Source organism: Schistocerca nitens, chromosome 3, assembly GCF_023898315.1.
Source record: "Schistocerca nitens isolate TAMUIC-IGC-003100 chromosome 3, iqSchNite1.1, whole genome shotgun sequence".
Classification (NCBI taxonomy): domain Eukaryota; kingdom Metazoa; phylum Arthropoda; class Insecta; order Orthoptera; family Acrididae; genus Schistocerca; species Schistocerca nitens.
The window spans coordinates 791,036,226-791,047,750 of NC_064616.1; the positions used below are offsets into that span (position 1 = coordinate 791,036,226).

Here is an 11,525-nt window from a genome sequence, read left to right on the forward strand (position 1 = left end):
AGAAAGCTGGTAATTTGGACTGCTAATTGCATCAGACAAAATAAAAATAAGATGATGGTTGTTGCTCTTCTGCATCTCACTGCAAAAGGTTGCTTTGATGACATCAGTCACATGTTTCTTGTTAGCGGTCATTTGTTTCTTCCTAGAGACCGCGACTGCTAAGGTTGAGAAGAGGAAACGTGTCAGTAAGATGGTTGTACCACACGATCTGGCAACATTAATAACACCTAGTAGACCAAAACATCCTTATATTTTTGTAAACATGGAGGGGAATGATCGAGGATTTACAAAAAGCTGCAGATAGCTATGGGAACACACAAAAATTTAATATACCCCAGATTTAATCCAACAAAGTCAACGAAGGAGAATCCTGCCTGTGTACAAGCAAAAACATTGGTCTCTGACATTGCCCCTGGACAACATGCAACACTATAACGAAGGGAAGGTGATCAGAAGACCTACGCAATATGGAACTAAAACCACTAGAATGCAATAATTGCCTCACAGTGGAAAAGAAACATGATTTTACAAAAATGATTCCTCACTTATTAAATGAACATAAGCAACAAAGCAGACTCCAGTATTTTATGAATTAAGTTGTGTCACATACTCGGAAAAGATAGAAATCAGTAATACGTGTTTGGATATAAACCTTCGATTATGTTAGTCAAAATGGTACATGCACCCTTTTTCAAATACCAGTTTTCAGATACGTTTTTTTTTCCTACTGAAACAGTGAACTTTCTTGATTATTTTCTTACACAAAACAGTCATATGAAGGATATCTGTTACATAACTTATTTCATTTTCTTGCTACTAACCTTGCATTGAAATAAAACATGTAGGCCTATCAACTTTTCTCGTTTTTTTTTTTTTATTTTTTTGGTGTGCAGACCCTTCCTAATTTATAAAATTCATTTATGGGATTAGAGGAAAAGAATTCTTGTTTGTATACAATTTTCTCATCTGTAAAAGTCTTAGCTCACATCAATGATGTATAACTTAGTTCTGATTAATTCCAAATTGTGATAGTCATGTCCTGTAAATGTACCATCTAGTTCCTGAAGCCACTCAACTTCTCTACTACAGTAAACACAAAAATAAATAAGCCCTACATATTCTTTCTGAAAGCAATCATTACCAATAATGTGTAGCATGTCCACAGGGTGGAATTAGTTGAAATTATTATGGTCTTTGAGGTGATTAACACTGAACTCTCAGTACATGATCTACTTAAACTACAGTTCATTTGACACACTTTAAGAAGGAAGTTTCGAATTCAATAATGACAGCATCGACATCACTGTGTACTAAGCATTATATATAAATAGACAAGGAAGTAGCTGGAATTGGCCTCTCAGTGCTATAAGGAACCATCCCACAGTTCATCTCAATTTGCAGGTTGCGCTGATAAATATTCGTGATCACTGGGCGATAGTCGGAGTTCAATGGGATACCACAGTGGGAACAAACTCCCTGCTATTATATCTGGCTGTAATGTGTTTGTAACTGCATATTTTTCGCAGGGCTGACAAAATGTTTATTTTCGTTAGGATTTAACGTAACCTCGAAGTGTGTAGAAACCTAGCATTAGCTCATTTTTAACGGGACAGGTCAAAAGAATTGGCCGCTTCGATGAAAGAACATTTTTGGTGCTAGCAAAAAATGACATTTAGATTAAACCTGCCGTACAGTGTTCTACTTCCCATTCTTCCTGCGTAGCAGCACAGAATTGTAATAGACGTGTTGTATGCAAGTACGCATCTACAAGAAAACAAAAACCGGGGCTGTGGTACATCACAGCAGTTAATCATAAACACTTTCAAATAAAAAAAATGAAAGAAAAAATGAAAATCGCATCTTATGTCAACCAAAACATCAAGTAAACACGACTACGTTCAAAACAAAAACACAGTAATCAACAAAAATACAGATAACCAAGTGTATGATTCTTTGCAAATAAAAGAGTCACAACAATTCACTTTCTTCGTCTATGCTATATGTCAACGACAAAGTGCAGTCTACTTAATGTGCATATGGCAGAATTCTTACGGTCTTCCTCCTGTATTTCTCCATTTTTTACTTATGCTTGCTCCTGCCCACAACAGCGTCTGTCGACTCACTGTCATTTGTTTAGCGGAGCTTTAACGAATCATAGATACAAATGAAGCGTCTATATCAAAGATAATAATCTACGATCATTCAGATTTCAAAATGATATGCTACGGTTTCGTGTTCCAAGCACCATTTGTCCAATGAATTCCAGCAATGTGGAACGAGAAGATTTACAAACATACACATAATATATATGGTTACATACTGACCATTTACAAGTTTTTTTTTATTTTTTTTTAAAATAGGTATTTGAATTAGTAATTCCTACTCACCACCTTCTACATGATATAAAAATAGAAATTCTTCTACAGAAAAAAGGCATTATCGAGGAGGAACTTCTTCAGTTAATTTTCAAATTTAACTTTGCCGTCCTTCCGGCATCTTATTTTGACGTCACTTCCGACTGGTTGTGGACTACAAAGTTCTGTGTGTAAGGCGCATTTACATTGATTTCGCAACTTTGTTCGCAACATCGTCCGCGGCTAGTGATGGTCTACCAATGTTCGCAACACAAAGTCAGTGTTCCACGCCTGCGTCGGTAGAGATCAAAGACATATTCAGGTGTTGATATATGTCAACGTGGACAGTTTAAAATGTGTGCCCCGACCGGGACTCGAACCTGGGATCTCCGGCTTACATGGCAGACGCTCTATCCATCTTCTCTTTTTTTGCATTTTGTTCGTTATGGTTCGTTGTATTTCGTCGTAGCGGGCGTCACATGACATCCGTCGTAGCTCGTTGTTGATTTTTTTCACTCGGGTTTTTTTTTTTTTTTTTTTTTTTTTTTTTTTTTTTTTTTTTTTTTTTTTTTTTTTTTTTGAGACACCGACACCGTGCCGGCTCCATCTGAGCCACCGAGGACACAGAGGATAGTGCGACTGCAGGGACTTATCTCTGGCACGCCTCCCGCGAGACCCACATTCCCAACCGAGCGAGGTGGCGCAGTGGTTAGACACTGGACTCGCATTCGGGAGGACGACGGTTCAATCCCGCGTCCGGCCATCCTGATTTAGGTTTTCCGTGATTTCCCTAAATCACTCCAGGCAAATGCCGAGATGGTTCCTCTGAAAGGGCACGGCCGACTTCCTTCCCCATCCTTCCCTAATCCGATGAGACCGCTGACCACGCTGTCTGGTCTCCTTCCCCAAACCAACCAACCAACCACATTCCCAGCTTATTGTCCCGCACTATATTCGTATTGCCCCTGCCCATTGCACTCATTACTCACGGCTTTACCGATACCTGTAAGAGTTAGGGCAATGTTTGTGCACCCGCACAGAAGATGGTCAAATGGCCGGTGAGCCTTAACTATATATGTGAAGATGGAATCTGTTCTTTCGAACGTGTCGGAAAAAACAAATACCATCTTCATATATAGACAGATCAAGGAAACATTGTTCGAGGCCTGCTACCACTAAATTCCGCTACGCAGCGCTAGTGTTTGTTAATTGTTTCCTCTGAGTGAGTGTTTTGGTGTTTGTTTTGCTGTGAGTGTAGTAATGTGTTTATTTTATTTTCCTTCGTTTTTATTTGAAATCGAGTGGTCACGAGACAAAATTTCCCAGTTGATGTCGCTCTATGAGGAAGAGGAGTGCCTGTGGAATGTACGTTGCGCAGGTTACAAAAAAATAATAAAATCAAACGTGATTCATTACAAAAGCAGCAGTGATGTGGACAAAAAAATTAAATCTCTCTTGTCTCAGTACCGACGAGATAAAAGAAAAATAACGGAAAGTAAAAAATCTAGATGTGGTACTGACACACTTTACGAAACGAAGTGGTTTGGATTTAAATATCTACGTTTCCTGGATGATATCCAGGAACCAAAGGAGGCCTGAGAAACAATTGAAGAGGTAAACAAGGTTATGCTTGCATACGATTAATTTTCTTCTCTTCTACAACAATTTTAACTGTAATTATTTCGCTCCTTGTAGGTTCACAAAATAGTTGGCAAATTCGTCGCGAATTTCCTTGGGTGTTTGACAAATTCTCCATGGTATGTTTGGGAGTGCAGTAATAGAGGATGCATTAGAAGCTCGTCTACATGACTCTGGGATGACTTCACCTGATTTTGGACAAAAAGAATCGACGCTTCCTGGTGGGCTGTAATAACTCATTGACGCCTAATTTCTTCTTAAAAAATTGTGCAGACACACTGCTGTCCATTTGATGGTTTGTGACTTTTGTGGTTGTAATAGCATCAGTTTGCAGAAGACACGAAACACTGATGGCATAATACCAAATGTGTTTTCCACACTCATCCTTGCCCTTAACAATCAGTAGTTACAGACTCTCTCTTTTGAGCCTGGATGTTTTCCTGTACTGGAAAAGCGTCATGTGCCGTGAATACATATGGTAGTGGCTTTGTCCCTCCAAGTAAACACTCGTGAGGTGGTAAGTTCAGATGGAATCTGTTCTTTCGAACGTGTCGGAAAAAACAAATACCATCTTCATATATAGACAGATCAAGGAAACATTGTTCGAGGCCTGCTACCACTAAATTCCGCTACGCAGCGCTAGTGTTTGTTAATTGTTTCCTCTGAGTGAGTGTTTTGGTGTTTGTTTTGCTGTGAGTGTAGTAATGTGTTTATTTTATTTTCCTTCGTTTTTATTTGAAATCGAGTGGTCACGAGACAAAATTTTCCAGTTGATGTCGCTCTATGAGGAAGAGGAGTGCCTGTGGAATGTACGTTGCGCAGGTTACAAAAAAATAATAAAATCAAACGTGATTCATTACAAAAGCAGCAGTGATGTGGACAAAAAAATTAAATCTCTCTTGTCTCAGTACCGACGAGATAAAAGAAAAATAACGGAAAGTAAAAAATCTAGATGTGGTACTGACACACTTTACGAAACGAAGTGGTTTGGATTTAAATATCTACGTTTCCTGGATGATATCCAGGAACCAAAGGAGGCCTGAGAAACAATTGAAGAGGTAAACAAGGTTATGCTTGCATACGATTAATTTTCTTCTCTTCTACAACAATTTTAACTGTAATTATTTCGCTCCTTGTAGGTTCACAAAATAGTTGGCAAATTCGTCGCGAATTTCCTTGGGTGTTTGACAAATTCTCCATGGTATGTTTGGGAGTGCAGTAATAGAGGATGCATTAGAAGCTCGTCTACATGACTCTGGGATGACTTCACCTGATTTTGGACAAAAAGAATCGACGCTTCCTGGTGGGCTGTAATAACTCATTGACGCCTAATTTCTTCTTAAAAAATTGTGCAGACACACTGCTGTCCATTTGATGGTTTGTGACTTTTGTGGTTGTAATAGCATCAGTTTGCAGAAGACACGAAACACTGATGGCATAATACCAAATGTGTTTTCCACACTCATCCTTGCCCTTAACAATCAGTAGTTACAGACTCTCTCTTTTGAGCCTGGATGTTTTCCTGTACTGGAAAAGCGTCATGTGCCGTGAATACATATGGTAGTGGCTTTGTCCCTCCAAGTAAACACTCGTGAGGTGGTAAGTTCAGTTTATTTTTGTGTATGAGTTCACTTATGGAGGCATTCTTTAAAACAGTTCCATCAGAAAACCACCCTTGGCAGCCAACGTCAGTATATAAAAAGTTTAGTTGGTGTCAACTACAGCAAGCAACACAATGCTAAACGATCCCTTATAGTTATAAAACTCGCTCCCACTAGCAACAGGGCACTGTAGAGCAATGTGCTTGCCATCAGTTGCTCCCACGCAATGTGAAAAGTGGAGTGCCTGGCGGAACACACTTTATTTTGAACGCCGTTCGTCTACAGTAGCTGTACATATGAAACAAGTCAGTTTGGTTTGAGGTTTCGCAAGAGCTGCTTCAGCATGCAGCGGCTGAAACAGAGGAACCTGCAGAGATAGATGAAGAGAACAGCACATCACCTCCATAAAAATAAGTCAACAGCAGGGGGGGGGGAAGAAGCGATCCCATACTTAATGCAGCCGAAATGTTGCGTAATATTATGCAGCGGCAACATCAACACAGTCAACAACAGGACTCGGCAACAGACTTCGAAAAATTTGTTGTCAATAAGTTGAAAGAGTCTCCGCCCTATGAAAGGGCGGTGGCTACAAAACAAATATGTGATGTGCTCTTCGAGGGACTGATGACCTTAGCAGTTAAGTCTCATAAGATTTCACATTTTCACGCTCTTCGAACTGAATGCTCTGAGGAAGAAGCAGCATACAGTAATAAACAAAGATGCAGCGTGATCATCAGCTTGAACTTCAACTGCAGATTCCCCTGTTACATTCATTTGCAGCATATCTGATTTGGATTCTGAAGAAATTGTCTTCATGGAATAATGCTAATATGTAAATAATAATATACAAAATAAACATCTAATCGATTAAATACGTTGCAACCTGGCAAGAACAGTGACACTACTCAAAAATGCAATATTTGAGAAAATACTTTTAAAGAATTATATGATACTTATAGTGAAGGAGTATAAGCTTCTTTTAGATTTCAAGTAAGTATTTAATGGCAGTATATTTTGTTATATTACATTCAAAAGTAATACTGTAATTGTATCCATATTTTTCACTGACATAAACTCAAAACTGCCATTTTCGAGTTGTGTCACTTCTCTTGCTGGGGTATGTGCTTGAGTGCTGTTAACATAACTTAATACCTTTACATAATCCTTCAACCAAAGCTTCAGAAACTTCCAGAACTATTTGAGATATGGCTGGCCTTGAAATGACAGAATAAATATTTAAGGCTTTGATAGGGGTCTCCTGATGCCAGAAAACGAAGAGTAACAGCAAGCCTTCGCTTTACAGGAATTGCTTTTCTGAAATTTGTGTCTTTCTTTGAAACAACTGGTCCTATAATATTCAACACTATTTTAGAATCTGACAGCGACATCCTAGCGAAGTTACGAAAGCCAGAAACGTCTTCCAAATTCAGCTCAGAAAGGATGTCATTCCCACCATGTCTTCTATTGTACGTTTTGGTCCACCAACGACAGCTATGTCGTTTTCTTCATCTGTTCATTTAATTAAGTATTACTAATACAGCACTAAATTTCATTAATTCTTCCTCTTCACTTGACATACCATATCTCTTGATGTGAATACACAAAGTAAAAATGTTCGTATCAGTTCACCATAGCAGACTATGCGAATATGTAAAAATGTTAGTCGCTAGTGTAAACAGGAATGCGAACAATGAACAATGTTACCAACATGTTGATGGAACAAGTTGCACACAATGTTGCGAACAAAAACATGTTCTGAGCTCAGTGTAAACGCGCCTGTAGACTTCCTGAAGAAAATAGCAGATGCTTTTCATTCCAACTTGATTCGACCAAGGATCTCGATCAGTCGACAAGTGTGCAGCATGTTTGCATTCACGTCATTTCCGAGTGCTTCTGAACCACAACGTTGTGTGTGTCATGCTTTTGTATATCATTGGAAAATATGTGATAAAAACTTTGCTGGCAGCATTGTCCATCCACTTTTGTGCTAAAATGATCATAATGTGGAATAATTAGTGTATTTTTTCCGGTACCATAATCTGGGGTTTACTTTGTCCCTTTTTCAGGCAACTTTGGTCAGCTTTTCCTGTTAAGAATGGTCTGTCTGATCATGATACAAAGCTAGTTACAGTATGTGATATAGCTCCATACAGTACTACAAAACAGATCTCCAAAATAGTGCTTTCAATTAACAATTTAACAATTGAAAATTTTAGGGAAACCTTGCAACAGTTAGACTGGGATGAGGTGTACAGGACACCTGATGCTAATTTAAAATTTAACCTATTTCATGATACCTTTGTGAGTATATTTGAAAACAGTTTCCCTAAGAAAACAGTGACATATAATTGTCAGAAACCATGTAAAACCCATGACTTACTAAAGTGAAAAAAATATCATTTAAACAGAAAAGAGAAATGTATCTTATAGCTAGGAGGAGTAATGATCCCAAAACAGTGATACATTATAAAAATTACTACACTGTATTAAGAAAATTTATTAAAAAGTACAGAAGTATGTGCATTATGTCTGAGATTAGCACATCTGATAGTAAAATTAAAACAATTTGGAATATTGTTAAAAGGGAAACAGGGCAACCAAGAGTACAGGAAGACTGTATTTCTATCAAACTCAATGAAAAATTTGTTAACAAGAAGTCAGAAGTAGAAAACATCTTTAATAATCATTTTTAGGTGTTGTAGAGAAAATAGGAACGAGTTATTCATTACAAAATGCAAGGCAATTTGATAAAGCTGAAATACGACCAGCCGGCCAAAGTGGCCGTGCAGTTCTAGGCGCTGCAGTCTGGAACCGCGAGACTGCTACAGTCGCAGGTTCAAATCCTGCCTCGGGCATGGATGTGTGTGATGTCCTTAGGTTAGTTAGGTTTAACTAGTTCTAAGTTCTAGGGGACTAATGACCTCAGAAGTTGAGTCCCAGAGTGCTCAGAGCCATTTGAAATACGACCCACCTCTTCTACTGAAATAAGGAAAATAATAAATTCACTGAAATGTAAAAGCTCATATGGAATTGATGGCATTTAAAACAGTCCTAAAAGCTTGTTCCCAACAAATAAGTTGGATTCTCAGCCACATATGTAGTAGATCACTGAAACAGGGCATTTTTGCAGATAGACTGAAATACGCTATTGTTAAACCATTGTACAAAAAAGGGAATAGGTCTGATGCTAACAACTATTGCCCAATCGCACTTCTGACAGCTTTATCCAAAATTCTTGAAAAAGTAATGTATTCGAGTGTAGCATCACATATTTGCAAAACTTAAGTACTAACACAATGTCAGTTTGGTTTTCAGAAAGGTTTTTCAACAGAAAATGATATATATGCTTTCACTGATCAAATATTAAATGCTTTGAATAACCAAACATCACCCATTGGGATATTTTGTGATCTCTCAATGGCTTTTGACTGTGTGAATCATGAAATTCTTCTAGATAAGCTTAAGTTTTGTGGTATGAGTTTGACAGAACACAAATTGTTTCACTCATATTTAACTGGAAAACTGCAGAAGGTAACAGTACAGATAGTCTGCAAAAATTAGCAGAGTCCTCTAACTGGAGAGGTATCAAGAATGGTGTCCCAGAGTTCAGTCTTGGGTTCCTTATTGTTATTAATATATATTAATGACTTGCCACACTATATTCATAAAGATGCAAAGTTAGTTCTTTTTGCTGATGATACAAGCATCCTAATCGCACCCAACAAGCAAGAATCAGCTGAGGAAATTGTAAATAATGTCTTTCAGATAATTATGAAGTGGTTCTCTGCAAATGGACTCTCACTAAACTTTGAGAAAACACATTTTATACAATTCTGTACAGTAAATGAAATAAGACCATTGATAAATATAGACGATGAACAGAAGTCTGTTGCTAACAAGGGGAAGGCCTCAGACACGGCCAACCGATTCAGCTCAGATTTGGCAGGTCGCTTGTGTACAACCTAAAACGAAGGAATCTAAGATATTTTGGGTCACACCCCCGCGTTTTTGAGAAAACCACCCCTAAATGTTATGACGAGCAATCGACTCCAAATTGGTGGGATCGATAGATAATTGTAAATAGAGCATTTTTCATCATCAGGTATGGGGTCCGAAAAGGCATACTTTACCAGAAATCGAGATAAAAAACATTTTTACAACTGCCTCGTCTGTACCCAGATGGTGAACGACTTTCGATGAAAGCACCGATAGCACAACGTCCAAGGTAACTAGCTGTGAATTGGAGAACCAAGGTTCGAATCTCGAAGGAACCTGGCGGGTGTTCTTTTCGTTTGTATTTTTCCATATCTCAATTGATAGGGATAGGAGAGTTAATAAGGTAAGTAAATCAACAAGGAATGATAATAATAGGGCAGGCAAATAAATTTCTCCAACCTCTTGGGATAGCAAACAACTAAACTGTTACTCCAGGTCACTTTACAATGGCTCTTCCAGTCACTGTTACGTGTCCTCACTTTTCTTCGAACAACTAGATGGACGGTACTTGTCATACAAACATTCGAAACAAATATACTCACGGCACCAAGAACATCTAATGAATGCAATCTTTCGACAGTTACACTGTTCCTTCCGAAGAGTCGGCGGAAAACAAACTTGGTTTGCATTTAAAAATATGTCTTTTTCGGAAATTAATTTTGATGCATACCACGCATACGATATCATTGCCTAAAAAAGCGGAGCTGAAAGTTGGTTATTTAGTATGCTGTGAATAGTTATTGCATCCGTGCGGTTGTGCAATTCCAGCTCGGTTTCCAGAAGCACACTGCAATTCTGAAGAATGGAAATAAAGTTTTTAACCTGGCGATAGAAATAAATATCACACGGCTGGCACACAGGTGTGCAGTTTGGCGGTATTACTTTTACTGTGCACGTCGGCTGACCCTCGCCATCTATAAACATTGTGCCATTTATTGTAGTATTAATTTGTCCACTCCAGGAATCCAATATTAGACAAAACTTGTTATCAGAAACGTATGGTTTTAAAACATTCTCAAGAAATGTTCTGTAAATCGCATTCGTCAGTTTCCGGGATTTGGAGCAGGTAATGTAAACATTTTTCAAAGAGTCGGTTAAACGATTGACCTCTTGTACAACCCGAGGACCAAATGTAACATTCGTTTGTTGTAAACACATGAAAACCTTAGGCAACACTTTTCCAGAGGCCGTGATGGCATATAGCAGCGTGTACGAATGAGTTAGTTTGTTTTCATACCAATTGCGACAAGGGTTCGTTTTTCTCCCTTATGTGATAACGTGCGACGAATGTTAACCCGATACTCGAATCCTGTTTGATCGGCGTTGATTACGTAATCATGATTAAAACCGGTCATAAGTGACGCCGTTTGCGTGCTGAAAAGAGCCGCCACTTTCTGCATATCTTCTATATTTTGTACCTCCTTATGAGAGACGTATTTAGTGACGTGCCATTGACGAATTTCATACTCCGATTTGAAATTTCTTGCCCAAGATAATGATGCAGCGAACGTAAAATCCTTGTTGGCCTATGCCTGAAGTATTCTCGTTGTTACATTCTCGTTAAGAAAACGAGGTTCAACAAATCGGTGGTATGTCCACTTATGTCCACTTATTTATCGCCTGGTATTTGTCGTATCTTGGCAACGGCCTTGCCACAGTGGATACACCGGTTCCCGTGAGATCACCGAAGTTAAGCGCTGTCGGGCGTGGCCGGCGCTTGGATGGGTCACCATCCCGCCGCCACGTGCTGTTGCCATTTTTCGGGGTGCACTCAGCCTCGTGATGCCAATTGAGGAGCTACTCGACCGAATAGTAGCGGCTCCGGTCAAAGAAAACCGTCATAACGACCGGGAGAGCGGTGTGCTGACCCCATGCCCCTCCTATCCGCATCCTCACCTGAGGATGATACGGCGGTCGGATGGTCCCGATGGGTCGC

The 11,525-nt window shown here is 39.0% G+C and overlaps 1 protein-coding gene across 5 annotated transcripts in view; it reads right to left on the reverse strand.

Moving 5' to 3' along the window:
* Nucleotides 1-2,142, reverse strand: part of LOC126248806 (membrane-associated tyrosine- and threonine-specific cdc2-inhibitory kinase) — a 181,114-nt gene extending 178,972 nt beyond the window's left edge. For all 5 annotated transcript variants that reach the window (XM_049950207.1, XM_049950203.1, XM_049950204.1 and 2 more), the window contains exon 1: nucleotides 2,053-2,142. In XM_049950207.1, the coding sequence (XP_049806164.1) occupies nucleotides 2,053-2,076 (24 nt within the window). In that variant the 5' untranslated portion in view covers nucleotides 2,077-2,142. The remainder of the gene's footprint in view (nucleotides 1-2,052) is intronic.
* Nucleotides 2,143-11,525: the final 9,383 nt, after the last annotated feature.